This window comes from Osmerus eperlanus, chromosome 9 (assembly GCF_963692335.1).
Source record: "Osmerus eperlanus chromosome 9, fOsmEpe2.1, whole genome shotgun sequence".
Taxonomy (NCBI): domain Eukaryota; kingdom Metazoa; phylum Chordata; class Actinopteri; order Osmeriformes; family Osmeridae; genus Osmerus; species Osmerus eperlanus.
In genome coordinates this window covers 4818431-4841608 of record NC_085026.1, presented here as the reverse complement: position 1 = coordinate 4841608, position 23178 = coordinate 4818431, and the positions used below count along the sequence as shown (strand labels likewise).

Genomic DNA, 23178 nt, shown 5'->3' with positions numbered 1-23178 from the left:
CAGTGAGTAAGCAGACTTCGTGAACAGTACTTCTCAAACCGTGACAAAGTGCTTTCCTGTACATTTATCAATCCAACAAACCAACACAGAATCAAAGCAATACCCATTAAAGACAACAGTGGTCCAGCAGTAACAGGTCACTGATTATCAGAGTGAAGCCTCACTGGTAGAGCTTCAGCAAACAGGAACACCATGATCATCCTGCTCATCAGCATATCCATTCATGCTGTCTGGGCTGCAGGTATCTTTACTTTCATGCGATTGTTAATTCCTTTGGCTTCTTGTTATTTTTTTTATAAAGGTAATAACATCTTGTCTTCCCTCATCTGCAGGTTTGTCTCTGAGTGACCAAGTTCACCATACTCCTGCAGCCTTGATTAAGAACCTGGGAGATTCTGCTGAAGTGAACTGCAGACATGATATCCAGAATTACAATGTTATCCTCTGGTATAAACAATCCAACACAGGAGAACTGGTGTATCTGGGATACATGCTAGCAACCTCAGACAATCCTGAAGCTGGGTTCAAAATCACAGGAAGTGCAAGCCAAGGCCAAACCTGCACATTAACCATAGAGCAGCTCTCTTCAGACAGCAGTGCAGTGTATTTCTGTGCTGCTAGTCTCCACAGTGGTGTAAATCCCCGCCCAGACTGTGCTGTCTGTGTGGTAGGACTCCTCCACACACCTGCATGAAGCCACCGTCACCAGCTTTGATCCAGGGCCAGAACTCTGCTCAGCTATGAGGAGAGGAGGAGCTTCCTGATGCAACAACACCTCAGATGATGCAGGCGGGGCCTCTGTAGTGCCGCCCCCTCTTTCACACAGATACAGGGGACTGGTCATGTGACCCCCCTCACACAGGGACCTTGTCATGTGACCTCCATGACAGCATCCTCATTGCTGACAGTCTGTGCACTGCTTTTATTCCCATGTCTGATCTGTGTGGTTAATGTTTGCGATCCCCTGCTGCTGTTGAGCAATCACACTTCACAATCACATCTCTAGTTATTGTTGATGTTATTGTGTTAAGGGCACAAAATGCATTATTAAGAGAAGCTACGGTGGCTGGCAGGTGCCATAAAAAGGTGAAAGGCCCTCTCTAGTGCGATCATTTTGATGTTTGCTCAGCCATGTGGAGTGGTGGTATCAGTGGCGATTTTAGCCTGAAATTTCTGGTGGGGCAATTTTGTATGATGTCATGTCACCGTCACAAAAATAGAAGTAGCTGATTATTATAAGCAGTAGGCCTATATATACCAGTAAGATATACTATGGGCTGCATTTTGAGTGCCAGCAGGGAGCAGAAATCCTATTTCAAATACATTTCACATGCTTCAGTGCTCAGCGCAACACAAAGATGTTGCCTATAATACAGCATTAAAGTAAAATGATTGCAACAAAGTAAAAAGATTAGACGGACACATAGCTCAAATAACTTGCATAATTTATTAAGCTTGTGGCACACGTGTGGCATACAATATGAAGCAAAAGGCACAACTGAAACAAATAACAGCAACAAAACATGCTGCTGCTAAATGAACAAAACTTTGTAAAAAGACGATCCTTGCAGATTGCATTGATACATCCATCAGCTCCAAAAAAAAAAAGTTTGACTCAACGAATCGTAGTGACATTAAATTGACATTTTTATTTTTTTCATTCATTAATGAGCATTCAGTTATCCTTCTGAATCAGATAAACCAAAACCCCTTGTTCACAGAGAATATAAAGAAGACTGAAAACACACATTTAGCAGTTTGACTAATCCAAGAGAGTCCATAAAGCAATTAACAAAATAACATCTCTGAAGTCAAATCAAAGAGACACCTCCACATTGATAGCCTGGCTGCCAGCCCAACTTCGTCCCGCCCACAAAAAAATTTGGTCGGGAAGTTGGGTCTGGAGGGTCTCGTATTGTGGACAACTACAGAAAACCCAAATCTGGGCGGACCAATGAAATTGCCAGGGCGGGCTTTATACGATGATGGACAGATGAACAACAGTAACGTAATCACCCACGTCACAAAAGAGCCCTTAAGTTGAATTCGTTTTGAACAAACATACTGCTGGAGATCTGGGATGTTATGATTCTGACATCGAGTCTGTTTTAGAAGACATCGACAGCGCATTAATTTTGAAAGAGGAACAGAGAAACGCAATCAAGTCATTTGTCGATGGAAAATATGTTCTTGCCGTCCTTCCTACGGGATTCGGTCAAAGTTAACATAGGCTACTACGTTGCTCTGATTGGTTGTAGATCTATCCAATTGAGCGAAGAGGCATTTGTTTTCAAGGTTCGTTTGAAACACGCCTCGTAGTCACAGCCCAACGGAGAGTTCTCAGACTCATATTCTGACTAGAATTATGAGTATGACAAAGTCAGGCTACCACATTGACGCTCATTAGCCTTCTGTATCATATCTACTGAGACAAATGACTATGATGGAGTCAGTAACAGCCTATCCACCCACATAGAACAGGAAGAGAGAAAGAGAGAAAAAGGAAAATTGAACTGAAAGCCTTTATTGTCATTGTATTTGCAAACAACGGAATTTGGAATCCGTTGTCAATGAAGTCCTTGCGGCTGAGGACTTAGCTAATCTTATGCAAATCTCGACTAACAAACAAAAAACTAGTACAAAACAGTACAAACAAAACACCAAACTGGAGAGCAAGGATCCGCCACACCCATGCGTGCCACCATCTTGACGTTTATGTGTATATTGGCATCAAAAATGTTTGAGCACAGAAATGTTAAAGCAGCAATAAGTAGTTTTTGGCTTGTAGCTCCCCCTAGCGGTGAAACTTGTTGGAATTTGCTTTCCTCGTTTATGACAAACTAGCGAGTCAACAACTTTGCTAACACAGTCAAGAAAAGATGGCTAGCTCTGAATCGAACTTGTATCCAAATGTGTCTTTCAGCTCTCGCCAACGAGTAAAAGCTGTTCCGATAGTGATTGTCACTACCCCGATCCTAGTCGTGCATGCTCAGACACAAAGCTCCAGAAATCTTACATACCGCAGTATTTTGCCTACAGACAACCGATGGCAATGGTAATTGTAGCGGCACCATTTTTTTCAAGCTGTTATTTTAAGGTAAAAAAGTTACATATTGTTACTTTAAATGGAGCATAAAATTAAAAGTGAAAAATAGAATAAAATGTATAAAATACGTATTTCATTAAATAGGCAGGAGGTTCATAGACAGTAGTTACATTAAAGAGATTCACTAAAACAGCACGTCTGAATTTGAATTATGTAATGCCAAAGTGAGTAATAATCAGCCACAAAGGACAACTTTTCAGCCTCTTCATTCTGCACTTGTAATGAAGCAAACTCTATATACTAATGGGATCTACATTTATTTTAAACTGGGTCATGTTTTCAATTCAATTTATATAGCGCCAAAACAATTATCTCAAGGCGCTTTACAGAGCCCCGGGCCTGTTTTCTATATCTAACATTCTATATCTTACATTCTTACATTCTTAAATCATTTCAGTGCCAAACATACTACCCTAAGTTCCAAACAATTCTATATATCATTCAAATAAAATCCACACTCCCCACAGTCCAAAGACACGTAAGTCAGGTTAACTGGAGATAGTAAATTGCCCCTAGGTGTGAATGTGTTTGTGTGGACTGGCGATCTGTCCAGTGTGTTTCCCTGCCTTTTACCCAATGAGCACTGGAATTGGCTCCAGCCCCCTACAGGCCTAATTAGGATCAAATAATCTGGTTGATGGCATTTCTGTTGGATTACATTATGATAGAACACTTATGACAACGTCTGTCATTCCTTTTGGGGTTGTTCCAGCTCAAGCTTAACACACAGCTGAGACTGATGTACGAATGTTGTGTTGTTTATGTCGTCCTACAGAGTTTTATGAGACAGTACAACCACAGACCTTCATGACAAAGACGGACCATCCTAGCCATATCTCACTAGTTTTTAACACATTGTATCTACATGATCTATAGAAGATTTATATATGTAATTTTCTGCACTGTCTAACCAGCCATGAACATTTACATGGCTACACAAAAACCTGTTTTCCGCACCGCTCTTCATTAGATTCTTGGCGCTGTTATTCATCAGTTAGGGCAGATAACGTCTCCAGCTCTCTAATTTCAGCGCTGACATCTACAACAAAGAAGAACACAGTCAGTCATCTTTCTTGTGTGATTTATGACAGCTGAATGATCCCAGTGCCAAAGACCCCTGAGAAAGCATTTTGATCAGATTTAAAAACATCAGTGTCCAAGCAAGGCTTTGGAATGTGAGTTTACTGTTCAGGCAGATGGATATGGATTATGATGAAGATCTGTGGAGATCCTGACTTACCCAAGCTAAACGGGAAGTTGGAATTAGTCAGTGCATGAGCCATAGCTTCCCGTAGCTCCTTTCTCAACCTCATCTCGATTTGTTCCTTGCAAAGAAAGAAAAAAAAAAGATTCAAGTCAAACAAACATTTGTTTAAATATTCCCAAAGTAATCGATTCACCTGAGTAACTGAATCTTCCTAAAGAATTCCGAAATCCTAAAGAATTTTCATTTTTGAACTTCACATGTAAAAGTGAACAAACCGTCAGATATTTGAACAAATACAGCATCCTGTTCTTTGCTTTGTTGAACATGGTGTGCTTCAGTGACTCAGTATGTTGTATCAGTACTTTCTGCTTCACCGTCATGGATCTCGTTCCAACACATTCTTCAGCCTCTGCAACCAAACAAGCAACATTTGGTTTATATTGCCGAAATTACATAATCACATAACTCTTCAAATAAGTCTTTCTGGAATTAAGCACAATTCCACTGACTTACTGTTGTAGCCAGGAACCATCTCTTCTTTGATGGCATCTGTGATTGATGCATATATTGCCTTCTTTTGTTGCGCAATATCTCTATATATCATACGCTTCAGTTTGGCTTCCTGTATATTTTCATGAGAAATCAATGAAATATTACATTCAGAAAACAATAGTACATTTTGAAAACATTATTGGTTTCTTTTTTTGGCTAACTATTAATCAGCATTACTAAAGAAACACCAAATTCCAGTTGAAAAGAGGATCGCTTCCATTCAGAGACTCAAAAACAAGTGGTTGTGAGACTGAAAAGTGTCAGATTGTTTTAAGAAGCATGGATTTCCATTTTCCAACCTTACTATCTTGCATCACACAATTTTATAATAATTTTAGCATTTCAAAACAATTTTTACACTTTCAGTACACTTTGTTGTCTAGCAAAATGACAAAATAATGCATAGTTAAGTGTAGGTTTGTGCAACGATGTGAGAGTACTAATAAAAAAGTACTAGAAGGCCAACAGAAGTTTCCAAATGAAGCAATAAGGCATTAGAGAGGAGTTACACTGTGAACATACATGGCAACCTCACTAAAGTTTAATGAATTTGTGGAATGTTCATTGTTTCATCACACTAGTCAAATGTGGGACACATAATAGGGAAATTAATTTTACAAACGAATGTTGAAGTGTGTTTCCCCCCATAGCTATTAGAAGTGGTACTTATGTGTTTATTGTACTTATAGCATATTGTGGCTAGTTTTTCTTTTTTTTACCTCAGTGTTTGGTGATATATTTACCACAAAGAAAGAGATAGAGCGGTGTAAACACTCGCTTACCTCAGCTTTTAAGAACCTCAGAATGTGAGTCATTGCGGCAGGGTTGCTGTAGCCCTCGGTGACACTGATCGAGAAGATACTGAATCGTTTGACCTTCTCCCGCACTGACAGTCCAGTTTCCCCTTTATTTCTGAACACATTACACTGGACACGTCACACACAGAGGTGGTGGATGAATAACACTTTTAAGACTACTGTAAGAATACTTACGGGAACAAGGCATTAAACTTTTCATTGATGCTTTCATACATCATTTCAGCCAAAGACTTGTTCAGGTCTCTTGTTTCTCCATCGTTTGACCTGAAGAAACCGTTATTTCTGCACAAGGCGGATAGAGTCTGATGGTATCCACGTCCATTTTTTTCAACCTAAGGAAATTATATTGAATGTTTAATTCATTAAATGTGTGTGGATTAAAACATGGCATATCTGTAGCAGTTTTAAATATAATACCATAAAATAACTTAATCTGCCAAGTAGTAGTGCTTACTGGTACTTCCACGTTTTTCTTGGTTATTTCAGCACATTTCATCACTGACTTCTTAACTCCATCTGAGAGGTACTTCTCCAGTTCATCGTGACATGGCTCTAAATGATCAACCTGTAGACATTTCAGTTGATCATCCAGCTTCTTATTCAGCTCATTGTGCAGCTTAATTTTGTCCATATTCTGAAACACATACCACAGAACCATCTGAGTTTCTCCTCAAGATAAGACTAATTTACAGACAACACAAGGACACCTTCATTAATGGTGACACTTACCATCTCCTCGTTGTTATCTTTGGATGTCTGTATGAGGGACAGGATCCCTGTGGCACTTGTCAAATACTGTGAGGCCACTCTGTTTGTGTGACTGTGGTTAAATCCCCTCAGCACCTCTCTCAGCTTTGGTATCTCTAGCAGGGTTTTTCCCCAAAGAAATCAATTAAGAAAATACATAGTGTCTTTGTCAGCTATAATGACTACATTGACATGTGAATCTGCTCTGTTTGTGCTCACTTCAAGAAATACACAAACTCCCTTTATGGGTGTTGATGAACAGCACACACTCCTCTAATGGATAAAAGAGACAACTACTAAAACTGATGATGCTCTACCTGTGTCCTCCTGTTTCAGATTCTTTGAGAAGAACTCCTGTGAACTTACAGTAAACACTGAAATGCTTTGAATGTAATATTTCTGAAAAAAAATCACAATAGGTCAATCAGCCAGCTGTATGATCAGAAAAATCTATCACAAACACCTCCTGGGTGAGAGAAATACCTGGAGTTGACACTGTTTTTCAAAGGCTTGTTTCACTCGATTCTTGGCCTTGTTATTCCTGTGCTGTATGCATTTAAGCTTTTTCTCGGACTCCTGGGAAATGGGGAGAATAATAAATCACTTTGTATTTCATCTGGCATAGATAGATCATCTAATGAAGTGGTGTCGGTTTGTATCCATTTTTCACTTACATTGTCCGCTGTGATTTGTAGATCTTCATTGTTCAGTCTAAGGGAAGTGAAAATCAAATATGTAATTTTTTTAGTTTTCTGCATACTGTTTCAAACCTAACATAATAAACAAACTAATAGTACACTGAACACACTCTTTAGTACTGCATACACTTACATACACAAAATCGAGGATAAAAAAAAGACTGACCTTGATGACCTCATGTAAGACTGGGGATCAATATTATCAGTTTTGGTGCAGATGAAAGTGATGCCAGTGCATGCCCCTCCCTGTACCATATCTGTCATGCTGCTCTTCAGGATCTCCCAGGCTGGCTTGTCAGATGTGGCTCGATTGATATCACTCACAACCCAAACAGCTGTGCACTCCCTTAACATCTGGAAAAAAAGTTATTGTTGTTCGTTTGGTTTAATGGAATAGTTTTCTCATTACAAACAACTAGTACAGTGTAATCCAAACCAGTTTCTATCTATTCAATATGAAAAATAAAACAAGCGCCTGTACCTATATAATTTGTCAGTGTATTGAAACTATAAACTATATTTTCTCCCCAAAAAAGAAATTCACTTGCCAAATATTACATTTTTTCATGTACTCGAAACCTGTAACTTTGCTAAAATAATAGCATGAATACATATGAATACAAATAAATGCTATTAATGAATTCATATATGAATGTAAAAAATGGTTTGTTTAATGATGAGTCACACCCTGGTTCTCTCACCCTGCTGGTCATTCTATGTTGGGTTTGTTTATATTGCTGCCCCTCAGTTAACCTTGGTAGTCAAATCATTAACTGCACCTGTTTTTGCTTGTTCTGTCTTTCTTCTGTTTTGTATCAATACTCCTAATTTTCACTTGTTTGATTGGGTGTGGAATTGTACTGTCAATATGGTGTCTAAACTTGAGGTCTGACACAAGAATCTTGTAAGTTCCTTTAAGTAATTTGTTTCATTCAAGTAAGTTGGGTGCTGCACATGCATCCAGAATCTCCTTCAGTTTGTGACAAAGAGCACTACAGTGAGCACTTACCAATTTCCACATCTCGTCTCTGGTCTGATTGCAGTCTCCATTTCCAGGGAGATCAACTAGCACAATGTTCTGGAGAAGCCCTTTGTGATCTGGCACTTTGATTCTCACAGTCTTCACTACTGGCCAATAGAGTCCCCCAAGATCAGACTCTTGATGTTGAATATAAGGCCTGATTTTTTCAGAGAGATCTGAGGCCTGTTTGAGCATGGAATTAGACTTAGAAGGTAATCATTTTTCACAAATATGAGCTGTAAATAAAGTATCTTGAACTCACATACAATTACAATTTACAGCTACAAGAACTGTAACTTACCTGAAACGTTAAGATGGTTTTAGTGGTTAACCTGAGCAGGGCTGCAATAACTGTTGAACGATCATCCTTCATCAGTTCATCAAAGCTTTTTGCAGTTGCATTCTTTCCATACAGTGCTTCAATCTTGTCTTCTGCCATTTTGCAGATGGTTTCATCCCTTTCATCAGGTTCCGCTAGAAAACCTAGCAGGGTCTTTAGCTCCTCTTCCCAGGCCTACAAATGAACATGAAGTATTTTTCAGTATTCATTTTAAACGTAGGATGTGAGTTGTTACATTACAGTATGACAGTGGTAATGTAACAGTTGTAAGAAACCTCTTTTGAGATGAATTCAATAGTTGCTGTGTACTGGTCTCCCTCAGCCCCAGCCTCCACTTGTATGATGACTGATGTACAGGCATCGAGTGTCCCTGTTGGTAACAGCTCCTCCTCATCTAGGATGGCATTTATCAGGGAGCTTTTACCATCTCCTGTCTTTCCAAACACACCAATAGTGGTTTTCTGTATCGTTTTCTTTAGCAGATCTTCCATAATGTCCCTGGACACAACAAACAAACAAGTCATAGATAAATGGCTAGATAGACATACATAAAAATAGATAGTTTGTTTTAATTAACAGCAGATTCAGGAAAACATTATCATGCATGTTAATTAGTGCTATTTTACTGAAACAGGCAATGTACCTGATGAAGTTCATGAATTTGTTTGTGTTGGTTGTGGCATGGTGGTTGATTTTCTCCTCAAGTTTGTGTTGAACCTGTGCCATGACTTCTTGTGCTTGCTGTATGGCTGCAATCTCTTTAATCTCTATAAATTAAAAGACCATAAAACCATAAACAATATCTGTTATTTGACAATTACCTGTAGTGAGAGTAAATGTGAAAGTCCATGTTTTTTTTGCCAGATCTGACCACAGTATCCAGACAGGTTTGACTAATCCTTTAATCTAAGACTTAGATGAGAATGATTGTGAATGGATTGGATGAAGGGGTCATAGGGCTGTTTGGATATGTGCAAAACCAAAACGTTCCAAAACTAACAAACCATCGTGTTGATCTTGTTATTATTCAGCTATTACCATTGTTTTATTATTTATCACCATAATTTAATTTGTGGAACAGATGGATGTGACACAGTATTTACCATGGAATGATGACACTATCAGTAACTTGTCTGTTATGGGACGAGCCATTCTTCATTTAGAACAGTCATTTTTTAATGAAAGTGATTAAACAAATTATTTATCACAGGTTCCTACCTCCTGTTCTCTTCTTCTTCCATTCTCTGTCTTTGTGAGAATCACTCTCTCTTCCTCTTTTTGCTGTCTGTTTGCTCTCTGGAAGTAATGAGCCCCCTGGTATCACCCCAATTTCCTCACAGGTGAGATGTCTTCTCCCATTCTCTTCCATCATCGTGTCTATCTTCTCAAAGAGTTTAAGAACTTGACTCTTGTCAAATCTGTAAATCTTATCAAATATGTGATGCCTCATCTTACAATCCTGTATGATCAGGCCTAAAGGGTCTTCTTTTTCACCAGCGTAAGTTGTAGAGACATGTCGCGCACTTCTAACAGTAGTTAGTACAATGGTATAGTTCATGGCCTCATCGCTGAACAAGTTCAGTATGGCTTCCACTTTGTGTCTGTCCTCCTCTGAGAAGCTGTCAGGCTGCAGCACCACTAGAAATACATGAGGCCCTGGAGCAGACAGGGCCACACACTCTTTCACTGCCACCGAGAGCTCATGTTGTGTGCGTTGGGGATGAAATAGGTCAGGAGTGTTAATGACTGTGATGGGTCTTCCCTCCACCTGTCCTCTGACTCTCTCACTTACATGTTCTTCACAAACCTCAAGGGCTTCAGTCTGAAATGCATCTCTTCCAAGGATGAGGTTTCCCACTCGGCCATTGTCCAGTTCATTCTTCCCCAGCAACACAAGCCTCACTGCAGAAGATTAAACCAATTGCAATATAACAGTATAACCTTAATTCACAATTCATCTAAACCACTGGAATTAAGATTGAGCAAAATTAAGATAATCTTTTGAAGAAACTATGAATTTTGGCACATTTATCTGTTATCTGTTGTAAACAGCCTCTGTTCAAATATGTGCTAAAATAACCAGTCCCTTCAAGATTTTGCAATTCGTTTTTATTTTTTTTGCAATCAAAATGACTAACACATTGTGAGAACTATTTAAATTATTGTTTCTCTCAATCCAGGTGCTGTGGTGTTCTGAGTTGCAGGGTATGGAAGCAAATCGTTACCAAAATTCAAATGCAAATGCAGTGCCCCCTCCATACAGTGATAAAATTCTCATAATATCAGCTGTAAGAAAATGTATAATTTATAAGGCCTGAATCGCTTTTGTGGCATAAAGGGGGTGTCATATACCAACCGCGTCAATCACTCCGTATAATTAGGTTCCTCCGTTAGGAGGGAATCTATTGTTATTGTTGGTATTCTTATTATTAGGTTCCTCCGGTAGGAGGGAACCTATTGTTATTGTTGGTATTCTTATTAGGTTCCTCCGGTAGGAGGGAACCTATTGTTATTGTTGGTATTCTTATTATTATTTTTCTTCTCCTTGCGCCCCAATATCTCAAAAAGTCCCTGTCATAAATTTTCTAATTTGGCACATTGATACTACATCCAAGTGGGTACCCCCACACCAAATATGGGCCACATCGGACCATAGGGGGCGCCACAGGCCACGCCCAAAAGTCCGATTTTCAAAGTGATGGCATTTCCACCCCATTGCTCCAATTCTTCTGAAACGTGGTGGGCATGCCTCATTTTTCATGAGGAACAAAAAAGCCTCAAGGACCCATAAGGTCCGCCATGATGGATTTTCCTGTACTGTGATAATTTGGGAAAACCTTCAAAATTCCTCTTCTCTTGAACCAAAGGTGAAATTGACTTGAAATTTGGTACAGATATGTATCATTGACGTATTTAAAAACGTTACTTAAGGCAATTGAATCAAGTACAAAATGGCTGAAATGGGTGTATTTATGTAAATGTCCACATTGCCTCAATATGTTTGTGTCACTAAATCAAATGTATTTTTGAAGGATGGTTCAAACCTAATAAGCTTTAAGGTGACATGCCTCTGAAGTACCATGCAAAGTTTCACCTTGATATGTCAAAATATGACTGAATTACAGCTGTTTGAACTTGGACCAAATCTGACAATGCTCGCCATTGGAGAAACAGCTTTTTTTAATTATCCAGTTATTGAACTTTGTGTATTCCATGCCTGGGAATGGCTCAATTGGCTGAGATGTTGTGCTGGTAATCAAGGTTCAATACCAGTCAGAGGCATAGTTTTTAATTTTTTATTCTGACCAAACGGTTTCTAGTCTCCCGATAAATCCTCCGGTTGTAAAACATAGCAATGCGTGTTTATTTGAGCCCATCACAACACTCTGATCATCTGTTTAGCGAGACTGTGTAAACCACTGCAAAACAAGCCAGGTTCACCACAGTAGCTAGCTACTTGTAGTCTACGCATGGTAGAGATAACTCTAATGGTTTTCTCTAATGAAGTCAATTGATTGTTCAGGTGGATCCCTTGCCTGTTGCACAAATTCATTTCAGTAACCTAAGCCAGGACACATTCCCACTGATGCTAGGCATGATTTAAAATTCCCTTCCATGACAAGTTATGGCACTCCAAACAACCTGTTTAAAAAAACGATGAGAAAGTTATTCTTTACAGCAGCAACCCAGTCATCCCGTTGTCCCGTTTTTATAGGAAATGTACAAGCAGTTTTAACTTAGGCTGAATCTAACAACACTTACCACAGGAGAAACAGCTTACTTTTTTATACAGTAACTGAACATGACAATATTCAACACTGAGAATAGGGCTGGGATGGTGACCTGTAAAGTATAAGGTTGTAGGTTGGAATCCAGCCATAGTCTTTTGGCCTGTCATCATTTTGATTATCTGTTTACTTCAATAGGATGACATCTTTCTGAAGTACCACAAACAATTTCACCTTGGTATGTCAAAATATGATTGAATTAAAGCTGTTTCAACGTTGGCTGAATCTAACAACGCTTACCACAGGAGAAACAGCTTACTTTTTTATACAGTAACTGAACATGACAATATTCAACAATGAGAATAGCTCAATGGGCTGGCATGGTGACCTGTAAAGTATAAGGTAGTTGGTTGGAATCCAGCCATTATCTTTTGGCCTGTCATAATTTTGATTATCTGTTTGTTGTTGGCCAAACATGAAGTAGTTTTGCTCCCTTGTTGTCCAACTCTCAATCTTCTGCAGTGTACATGTTTATAATATTTTGCCATTTTGCGGAGGAACCCGCATCGCTGCTTGCAGCTATATTTTCATGTATATTTCCGTAAGCAATTTAAATGCTGCAATAAATCCGTAAAAGTTGACATGTGTATTCACCTGACACCAAAGGACTGGGAAAGGCAGTGGCAGTGGTTGAGACAGACTAGGCATAACTTTACACCACCATCAGGAGGGCAGAATAGACGGGTAAAAAAAATGTAATTTAACATTAAGTGTTGTTTTCCTCTATTTTATGCGCAATTTATGCAGTAAGAAATACGCAGAAAAAACTGGATGGAGTTAATTACTTACTGTTTGGCGGTTAATTGTTGCTTCTTCTGCTTCTTCTTCTGCTTGTTTTGCTTAAGCTTATGTTCAATGTAGCACTGAATTAGAATTTGTCTGATAGACTTTTGCTTTGGAACTTCCAAACGCATTTAAGTTCACCTTGTTCAGGTGACGACGAAATGAATTACTCAGACTATGGCATCGGGTATTATCTTACATGTACAGGACATTCTAGGCTACATTCCAAAAAATCCTTCCTTCAAGGGAAATTCTGGTTTACGCTTATGTTAAATGAAATGCCGAATTTAAGTTTCATTTTTTGGGAACTTGAGCGGGAAGCGTTAGATCTGGTTAGATCTGGTTTTACGCTTCCCGCTCAAGTGGAACTCGGCGTTCCATACAAAGCCTCTGACACACCCATATCCACCGGTCTTGTGTGGCTGGCTTTCCAACCTCGTTGCCTAGCTTCCACTACCACGTTTTCATACATTAGCTTCCTTCTTTCAAGTGCTTCCTCAAAAGGGAATTGTTAAATCAATATAGTAAACGATGTGCTCACACTTAGAATACAACGACATGTCTGGTCTCTTAGTAGTCACAACAATACACTGTGGAACTTGAAGTTGTCTACCGACATCAGCCAGCATTCTCCAATCCTGCACCCATTTTCCAGTAGGCCTAGGCCTACTGGAAAGCTATTAACCAAACATTTTTCCCAACTATATCTTCTATAAAGGTCAGATAGGTAGAACTTCATAACTCGTTTTGCTGCAGTTCAAAACGAGCCAATTAGCTCAAACCATCATAACCACAATTTATCAGACTTGATGAGTCTTCCCAAATTATTTTCAGAACTGAATGTTATAATAACCCTCTTCATGCACTAATACCATTTATTAATACAACATTATCACATCCTAACTGTTTATCCCAAACAGTATGCCAGGCTCTGATAAAACTCAAATAAAACTTAAAAACAAATTACAATTTAACTCCAAATAAAAATACATTTAGTTTTTTCTCTTGCTCATTTTTTTTAATAACCAAATTAATAAAAAAAAATTGCAATCAAAATGACTAGAACATTGTGAGAACTATTTAAATTATTTTTTCTCTCAATCCAGGTGCTGTGGTGTTCTGAGTTGCAGGGGGTGGAGACCACAGACTCAATTTGTATAGTTCATTTCGTGGCATATAGGGGCTCTCATGTAGCCTACCAACTGAGACAACCACGTCATACACTATGGGCTTATATCACGTGTATTCATGATGTTCAAGCGTAGCTAAGGGAACAAAGGGTGCGTTCAAAACGGGGTAAAGTCCAAACTCTTGTGCCCCCTCCATACAGTGATAAAATTCTCATAATATCAGCTGTAAGAAAATGTATAATTTATAAGGCCTGAATCGCTTTTGTGGCATAAAGGGGGTGTCATATACCAACCGCGTCAATCACTCCGTATAATTTCATGTATATTTCCGTAAACAATTTAAATGCTGCAATAAATCCGTAAAAGTTGACATGTGTATTCACCTGACACCAAAGGACTGGGAAAGGCAGTGGCAGTGGTTGAGACAGACTACGCATAACTTTACACCACCATCAGGAGGGCAGAATAGACGGGTAAAAAAATGTAATTTAACATTGTGTTGTTTTCCTCTATTTTATGCGCAATTTATGCAGTAAGAAATACGCAGAAAAAACTGGATGGAGTTAATTACTTACTGTTTGGCGGTTAATTGTTGCTTCTTCTGCTTCTTCTTCTGCTTGTTTTGCTTAAGCTTATGTTCAATGTAGCACTGAATTAGAATTTGTCTGATAGACTTTTGCTTTGGAACTTCCAAATGCATTTAAGTTCACCTTGTTCAGGTGACGACGAAATGAATTACTCAGACTATGGCATCGGGTATTATCTTACATGTACAGGACATTCTAGGCTACATTCCAAAAAATCCTTCCTTCCTTCAAGGGAAATTCTGGTTTCCGCTTATGTTAAATGAAGTGCTGAATTTAAGTTTCATTTTCTGGGAACTTGAGCGGGAAGCGTTAGATCAACGCTTCCCGTTCAAGTGGAACTCGGCGTTCCATACAAAGCCTCTGACACACCCATATCCACCGGTCTTGTGTGGCTGGCTTTCCAACCTCGTTGCCTAGCTTCCACTACCACGTTTTCATACATTAGCTTCCTTCTTTCAAGTGCTTCCTCAAAAGGGAATTGTTAAATCAATATAGTAAACGATGTGCTCACACTTAGAATACAACAACATGTCTGGTCTCTTAGTAGTCACAACAATACACTGTGGAACTTGAAGTTGTCTACCGACATCAGCCAGCATTCTCCAATCCTGCAACCATTTTCCAGTAGGCCTAGGCCTACTGGAAAGCTATTAACCAAACATTTTTCCCAACTATATCTTCTATAAAGGTCAGATAGAACTTCATAACTTGTTTTGCTGCAGTTCAAAACGAGTCAATTAGCTCAAACCATCATAACCACAATTTATCAGACTTGATGAGTCTTCCCAAATTATGTTCAGAACTGAATGTTATAATAACCCTCTTCATGCACTAATACCATTTATTAATACAACATTATCACAGCCTAACTGTTTATCCCAAACAGTATGCCAGGCTCTGATAAAACTCTCAAATAAAACTTAAAAACAAATTACAATTAAACTCCAAATAAAAATACTTGCTTGCTTTTTTCCACAGGTACACTTGCACTTATAGCAGTTCATGTTGTTTAATTGTAACTTGTTTAACTACATGCTCTTATGGTTCTTCCCTTTGGCACTTATTTTGGTTGTTCACAATGTGTGCTTCATGTTTTGGCTACTCGCAATGTTTTGTGGCTATCTCGTTGTTATGATCAGTGACCTATGCATTTTGTAAGCTCTCTCTTGGAAGTCGCTTTGGATAAAAGCGTCTGCTAAATGAATAAATGTAAATGTAAATACATTTAGTTTTTTCTCTTGCTCATTTAAAAACATTTTTTTTTTACATCTAATACCTCTGGGATCACCTTTGTAAGATCTCAAGTAACGGGACTCTTTTAGCCCCCACCTTTCTCCATGTCTCCTCGGGATTTCTGTAACTTCTTGGTCAAAGAAAAAAACCACCTCTATTTTTATTCAACACAAAACAAGTTCAGGGACTCTAACCCTTGGAGTGGATTTTACCCTCTCCTTTTTTATAAACACAAAACACGTAGGCCTACAGGGACTCTCACCCTTTTTGAAGAGGACTCTAACCTCTCCTTGACAAAGACAAGCCACGTGTTAGGACTCTCACCCTTTTGAAGAGGACTCTAACCTCTCCTTGACAAAGACAAAACACGTATAGGGACTCTCACCCTTTTGAAGAGGACTCTAACCTCTCCTTGACAAGGACAAAACATGTGTAGCAGTACTTTGAATTAACAGGTGTCTGCTTACCTTTTTTATGTTGAGGCGCCTCTGATGATTACGTCTGCCTCCTCGTACCGGTGTATGGGTCTCTCTCCCAATCTGTCGGTCGGGCCGGAACCCTCTGGACTCCCTCTTTTCAGCGTCGGGGTCACCATTTGAAGGATTTGAATTATTTTGTGTCTATTCCAATATGTAATGATGGTATTCAATTACACAAATCTGTGTTCTAGAAAGAGTGGTCTGGAGTCGCAGAGGTCCCATAATATCAGCTTTAATGCAGCAGTTGGAAATCAATAAGTACAGAGCTCTGGGGTTGTCTACGTTTCCCTACCCGCAACAGAGTTTGGGTTGGTTCACGAAGTCCAACTGGCTATCTGTCCCTCCCCAGCATATATTTATACAGTGCAATTAAAACAGAAAGATGAAAAGAGGGTTGAGCTTGTTCTCTCGTGCATCAGGGAGTTGTTCTTGCCTACACGTCCCACCGGGTGCCGTCTCCACCCGGCTTCAAGGTTGTTTCTGAAAATGAAGAGAGACACAAAGAACAGCCTGCTTCCCACACCCTGTGTGAGACACCATGTTTAAGCCTGATCACACTTCTCAGATCATAAGACAGAACTTTATTAAGCACAATATATTCCTTAGCTACTGTTTGAACATGCCTCGTGCCGACTTTTCTGCTCCTCTCGCACAAAATAAATCTTACTGTCCTCATTAACCAGTGAAGAGTCAAATCAGCTAAATTTGTTTATTAAGGAAGCAAAGGCAGCTGGTGTTGTTAGAGAGAGTTATTTTGTGTATCTCTATGTGTGAGTGTGTGTATATGTGTGAGTGTGTGTGAGAGAGTTCTTGTGTGTATCTCTGCCTATGTGTGAGTGTGTTAGTTTACTAATGTAAGGACATGTATGGAAGACCTCCATACATGTGACCACCACAACATTGCCCGATGGCAATGGCAATTGTCATGGCACCATTTTTTTCAAGCTGTTATTTTAAGGTAAAAAAGTTACATATTGTTACTTTAAATGAAGCATTAAAATTAAAAGTGAAAAATAGAATAAAATGTATAAAATACGTATAGGCAGGAGGTTCATAGACAGTAGTTACATTAAAGAGATTCACTAAAACAGCACGTCTGAATTTGAATTATGTAATGCCAAAGTGAGTAATAATCAGCCACAAAGGACAACTTTTCAGCCTCTTCATTCTGCACTTGTAATGAAGCAAACTCTATATACTAATGGGATCTACATTTATTTTAAACTGGGTCATGTTTTCAATTTAATTCAATTCAATTTAATTTATATAGCGCCAAAACAATACAATTATCTCAAGGCACTTTACAGAGCCCAGGGCCTGTTTTCTATATCTAACATTCTATATCTTACATTCTTAAATTCTTAAAACATTTAAGTGCCAAGCCTTTACAGAGCCCAGGGCCTGTTTTCTATATCTAACACTCTATATCTAACATTCTTAAATCATTTCAGTGCCAAACATACTACCCTAAGTTCCAAACAATTCTATATATCATTCAAATAAAATCCACACTCCCCACAGTCCAAAGACACGTAAGTCAGGTTAACTGGAGATAGTAAATTGCCCCTAGGTGTGAATGTGTTTGTGTGGACTGGCGATCTGTCCAGTGTGTTTCCCTGCCTTTTACCCAATGAGCACTGGAATTGGCTCCAGCCCCCTACAGGCCTAATTAGGATCAAATAATCTGGTTGATGGCATTTCTGTTGGATTACATTATGATAGAACACTTATGACAACGTCTGTCATTCCTTTTGGGGTTGTTCCAGCTCAAGCTTAACACACAGCTGAGACTGATGTACGAATGTTGTGTTGTTTATGTCGTCCTACAGAGTTTTATGAGACAGTACAACCACAGACCTTCATGACAAAGACGGACCATCATAGCCATATCTCACTAGTTTTTAACACATTGTATCTACATGATCTATAGAAGATTTATATATGTAATTTTCTGCACTGTCTAACCAGCCATGAACATTTACATGGCTACACAAAAACCTGTTTTCCGCACCAACTCTTCATTAGATTCTCGGCGCTGTTATTCATCAGTTGGGGCAGATAACGTCTCCAGCTCTCTAATTTCAGCGCTGACATCTACAACAAAGAAGAACACAGTCAGTCGTCTTTCTCGTGTGATTTATGACAGCTGAATGATCCCAGCGCCAAAGACACCTGAGAAAGCATTTTGATCAGATTTACAAACATCAGTGTCCAAGCAAGGCTTTGGAATGTGAGTTTACTGTTCAGGCAGATGGATATGGATTATGATGAAGATCTGTGGGGATCCTGACTTACCAAAGCTAAACGGGAAGTTGGATTCAGTCCGTGCATGAGCCAAAGCTTCCCGTAGATTCTCTCTCAACATCATCTCGATTTGTTTCTTGCAAAGAAAGAAAAAAAAAGATTCAAGTCAAACAAACATTTGTTTAAATATTCCCGAAGTAATCGATTCACCTGAGTAACTGAATCTTCCTAAAGAATTCCGAAATCCTAAAGAATTTTCATTTTTGAACTTCACATGTAAAAGTGAACAAACCGTCAGATTTCTGAACGAATCCAGCATCTTGTTCTTTGCTTTGTTGAACATGGTGTGCTTCAGTGACTCAGTATGTTGTATCAGTACTCCCTGCTTCGCCATCATGGATCTTGTTCCAACACATTCTTCAGCCTCTGCAACCAAACAAGCAACATTTGGTTTATATTACCGAAATTACATAATCACATAACTCTTCAAATAAGTCTTTCTGGAATTAAGCACAATTCCACTGACTTACTGTTGTAGCCAGGAACCATCTCTTCTTTGATGGTATCTGTGATTGATGCATATATTTCCTTCTTTTGTTGCGCAATCTCTATATATATAAAATTCTTCAGCTTGGCTTCCTGTATATTTTCATGAGAAATAAATTAAATATTGCATTCAGCAAACAATAGTATATTATATAACAGTGCAAGTACTAGAGAGCTCTAATGAAACAGTACTAGAAGGCCAACAGAAGATTCCAAAAGAAGCAATAAGGCTTTATGAACATGCATGGCAATTTCACTAAAGTTGAATGAATAGGAAAATTCATTTTACAAAAGAATGTTGAAGTGTGTTTTTCCCCCCCATAGCCATCGGACGTGGTACTGATATTTTTACTGTACTTATAGCCTATTGTGGCTAGTTTTTATTTTTTCTTACCTCAGTGTTTGGTGATATATTTACCACAAAGATAGAGATAGAGCGGTGTAAACACTCTCGCTTACCTCAGCTTTTAAGAACCTCAGAATGTGAGTCATTGCGGTAGGGTTTCTGTAGCCCTTGTTGACACTGATCGAGAAGATACTGAATCGTTTAACCTTCTCCCGCACTGACAGGCTATTTCCCCCTTCATTTCTGCACACATAACATTGAACACGTCACACACAGAGGTTGTGGATGAATAACACTTTTAAGACTACTGTAAGAATACTTACGGGAAAAAGGCGTTAAACTTTTCATTGATGCTTTCATACATAATTTCAGCCAAAGACTTGTTCATGTCTCTTGTTTCTCCATATCTTGACCTGAGGTAACCTTTATTTCTGCACAAGGCTGATAGAGTCTGATGGTGTCCACGTCCATCTTTGCCTGCCTAAGGAAATAATATTGAATGGTAAATTAATTAAATGCGTGTGGATTAAGCATGGTAGATCTGTAGCAGTTTTACATATCACACTATAAAATAACTTTGGTAATCTGCCAAGGAGTAGTGCTTACTGGTACAGCCATGGTTGTCTTGGTTATTTCAGCACATTTCATCACTGACTTCTTAACTCCATCTGAGAGGTACTTCTCCAGTTCATCGTGACATGGCTCTAAATGATCAACCTGTAGACATTTCAGTTGATCATCCAGCTTCTTATTCAGCTCATTGTGCAGCTTAATTTTGTCCATATTCTGAAACACATACCACAGAACCATCTGAGTTTCTCCTCAAGATAAGACTAATTTACAGACAACACAAGGACACCTTCATTAATGGTGACACTTACCATCTCCTCGTTGTTATCTTTGGATGTCTGTATGAGGGACAGGATCCCTGTGGCACTTGTCAAATACTGTGAGGCCACTCTGTTTGTGTGACTGTGGTTAAATCCCCTCAGCACCTCTCTCAGCTTTGGTATCTCTAGCAGGGTTTTTCCCCAAAGAAATCAATTAAGAAAATACATAGTGTCTTTGTCAGCTATAATGACTACATTGACATGTGAATCTGCTCTGTTTGTGCTCACTTTAAGAAATACACAAACTCCCTTTATGGGTGTTGATGAACAGCACACACTCCTCTAATGGAAAAAAGAGACAACTACTAAAACTGATGATGCTCTACCTGTGTCCTCATGTTTCAGATATGGCTTCTTTGAGAAGAACTGTGAACTTACAGTAAACACTGAAATGCTTTGCATGTAATATTTCTGAAAAAAAAATCACAATAGGTCAATCAGCCAGCTGTATGATCAGAAAAATCTATCACAAACACCTCCTGGGTGAGAGAAATACCTGGAGTTGTTTTTCAATGGCTTGTTTCACTCGATCCTTGGCCTTGTTATTCCTGTGCTGTATGCATTTAAGCTTTTCCTCTGACTCCTGGGAAATGGGGAGAATAATAAATCACTTTGTATTTCATCTGGCATAGATAGATCATCTAATGAAGTGGTGTCGGTTTGTATCCATTTTTCACTTACATTGTCCGCTGTGATTTGTTGATCTTCATTGTTAAGTCTAAGGGATGTGAAAATCAAATATGTAATTTTTGTAGTTTTCTGCATACAACCTAATAACATAATAAACAAACTAATAGTACACTGAACACACTCTTTAGTACTGCATACACTTACATACACATAATCGAGGATAAAAAAAAGACTGACCTTGATGATCTCATGTAAGACTGGGGATCAATATTATCAGTTTTGGTGCAGATGAAAGTGATGCCAGTGCATGCCCCTCCCTGTACCATATCTGTCATGCTGCTCGTCAGGATCTCCCAGGCTGCCTTGTCAGATGTGGCTCGATTGATATCACATTATCACATGATACTCACATTAAGGAAAGTTAGGACTGCGTTCATAACGTGATGTAACATTTTAGTTGACATTGTCCAGGGCCCCTTAGATGTCATGTGCCCCTGGGCAAGTGCCCAGTTGCCCTAATGGTTAATCCGGCCCTGCATCTGGGTCTACCTCTGTGCGTGAGCCGTGACAAATAATGCTCCATTTGCAGCAATTACAACATTGCAGACCTTTGGCATTCTAATTCTAATCCTTCTAATCATCCATTAGTCTTCTAAGGCAACTAGCAAACACAATGTATCATTCGAACACATACAGTAATAGTTGCTGGAAATGGGCCTCTATACACCTATGTAGATATTTCATTAAAAACCAGACGTTTCCACCTAGAATAGTCATTTACCACATTAACAATGTATAGTGTATTTCTGATTAATTTAACGTTATCTTCATTGAAAAAAAACAGTGCTTTTCTTTTAAAAATAAGGACATTTTTAAGTGACCCCAAACTTTTGAACGGTAGTGTAATTGAAACCTGTAGCTTTGCTAAAATAATAGCATGAATACATATGAATACAAATAAATGCTATTAATGAATTCATATATGAATGTAAAAAAATGGTTTGTTTAATGATGTCACACCCTGGTTCTCTCCCCCTGCTGGTCATTCTATGTTGGGTTTGTTTATATTGCTGCCCCTCAGTTAACCTTGGTAGTCAAATCATTAACTGCACTTGTTTTTGCTTATTTTGTCTTTCTTCGGTTTTGTATCAATACTCCTAATTTTCACTTGTTTGATTGGGTGTGGAATTGTACTGTCAATATGGTGTCTAAACTTGAGGTCTGACACAAGAATCTTGTAAGTTCCTTTAAGTAATTTGTTTCATTCAAATAAGTTGGGTGCTGCACATGCATCCAGAATCTCCTTCAGTTTGTGACAAAGAGCACTACAGTGAGCACTTACTGATTTCCACATCTCGTCTCTGGTCTGATTGCAGTCTCCATTTCCAGGGAGATCAACTAGCACGATGTTCTGTAGAAACCCTTTGTGATCTGGCACTTTGATTCTCACAGTCTTCACTAGTGGCCAATAGAATCCCCCAAGGTCAGACTCATGATGTTGAATATAAGGCCCTATTGCTTCAGAGAGATCTGAGGCCTGTTTGAGCATGGAATTAGAATCATTTTTCACAAATATGAGCTGTAAATAAACTCACTTGAACTCAAATATAATTACAATCTACAGCTACAAGAACTGTAACTAACCTGAAACTTTGAGATGGTTTTAGTGGTTAACCTGAGCAGGGCTGCAATAACTGGTGAACGATCGTCGTTCATGAGTTCATCAAAGCTTTTTGCAGTTGCATTCTTTCCATACAGTGCTTCAATCTTGTCTTCTGCCATTGTGCCGATGGTTTCATCCCTCTCCTTTCGTTCCGCTAGAAAACCTAGCAGGCTCTTTAGCTCATTTTCCCAGGCCTACAAATGAACATGAAGTACAGTCACGTCCATAAATATTTGGACATTGACACCATTTTCATCATTTTGGCTCTGTATACCACCACAATGGATTTGAAATGAAACAATCAAGATGTGCTTTAAGTGCAGACTTTCAGCTTTAATTTCAGGGTATTTACATCCAAATCAGGTGAACG

The 23178-nt window shown here is 38.9% G+C and overlaps 2 protein-coding genes across 2 annotated transcripts in view; both read right to left on the bottom strand.

Annotated features, from left to right (window-relative positions):
• LOC134026191 (nuclear GTPase SLIP-GC-like) overlaps positions 1 to 13373 on the bottom strand; it is a 44081-nt gene extending 30708 nt beyond the window's left edge. The window contains exons 1-5 of the mRNA XM_062468702.1: positions 13067 to 13373; positions 10282 to 10391; positions 9708 to 9907; positions 9133 to 9256; positions 8765 to 8987 (exon numbers count right to left, since the gene is read on the bottom strand). Coding sequence (XP_062324686.1) covers positions 8765 to 8987; positions 9133 to 9256; positions 9708 to 9907; positions 10282 to 10367 — 633 coding nt within the window. The 5' untranslated portion in view covers positions 10368 to 10391; positions 13067 to 13373. The remainder of the gene's footprint in view (positions 1 to 8764; positions 8988 to 9132; positions 9257 to 9707; positions 9908 to 10281; positions 10392 to 13066) is intronic.
• On the bottom strand, positions 1429 to 21529 carry LOC134026197 (nuclear GTPase SLIP-GC-like). The gene is made up of 11 exons (XM_062468715.1): positions 21383 to 21529; positions 7105 to 7141; positions 6748 to 7006; positions 6413 to 6546; positions 6138 to 6317; positions 5858 to 6015; positions 5648 to 5777; positions 4827 to 4935; positions 4589 to 4722; positions 4347 to 4431; positions 1429 to 4145 (listed from the first exon to the last, which is right to left on the bottom strand). The coding sequence occupies exons 4-11, from the start codon at positions 6413 to 6415 to the stop codon at positions 4090 to 4092; spliced, it is 855 nt and encodes a 284-aa protein (XP_062324699.1). The 5' UTR covers positions 6416 to 6546; positions 6748 to 7006; positions 7105 to 7141; positions 21383 to 21529; the 3' UTR covers positions 1429 to 4089.
• Positions 21530 to 23178: the final 1649 nt, after the last annotated feature.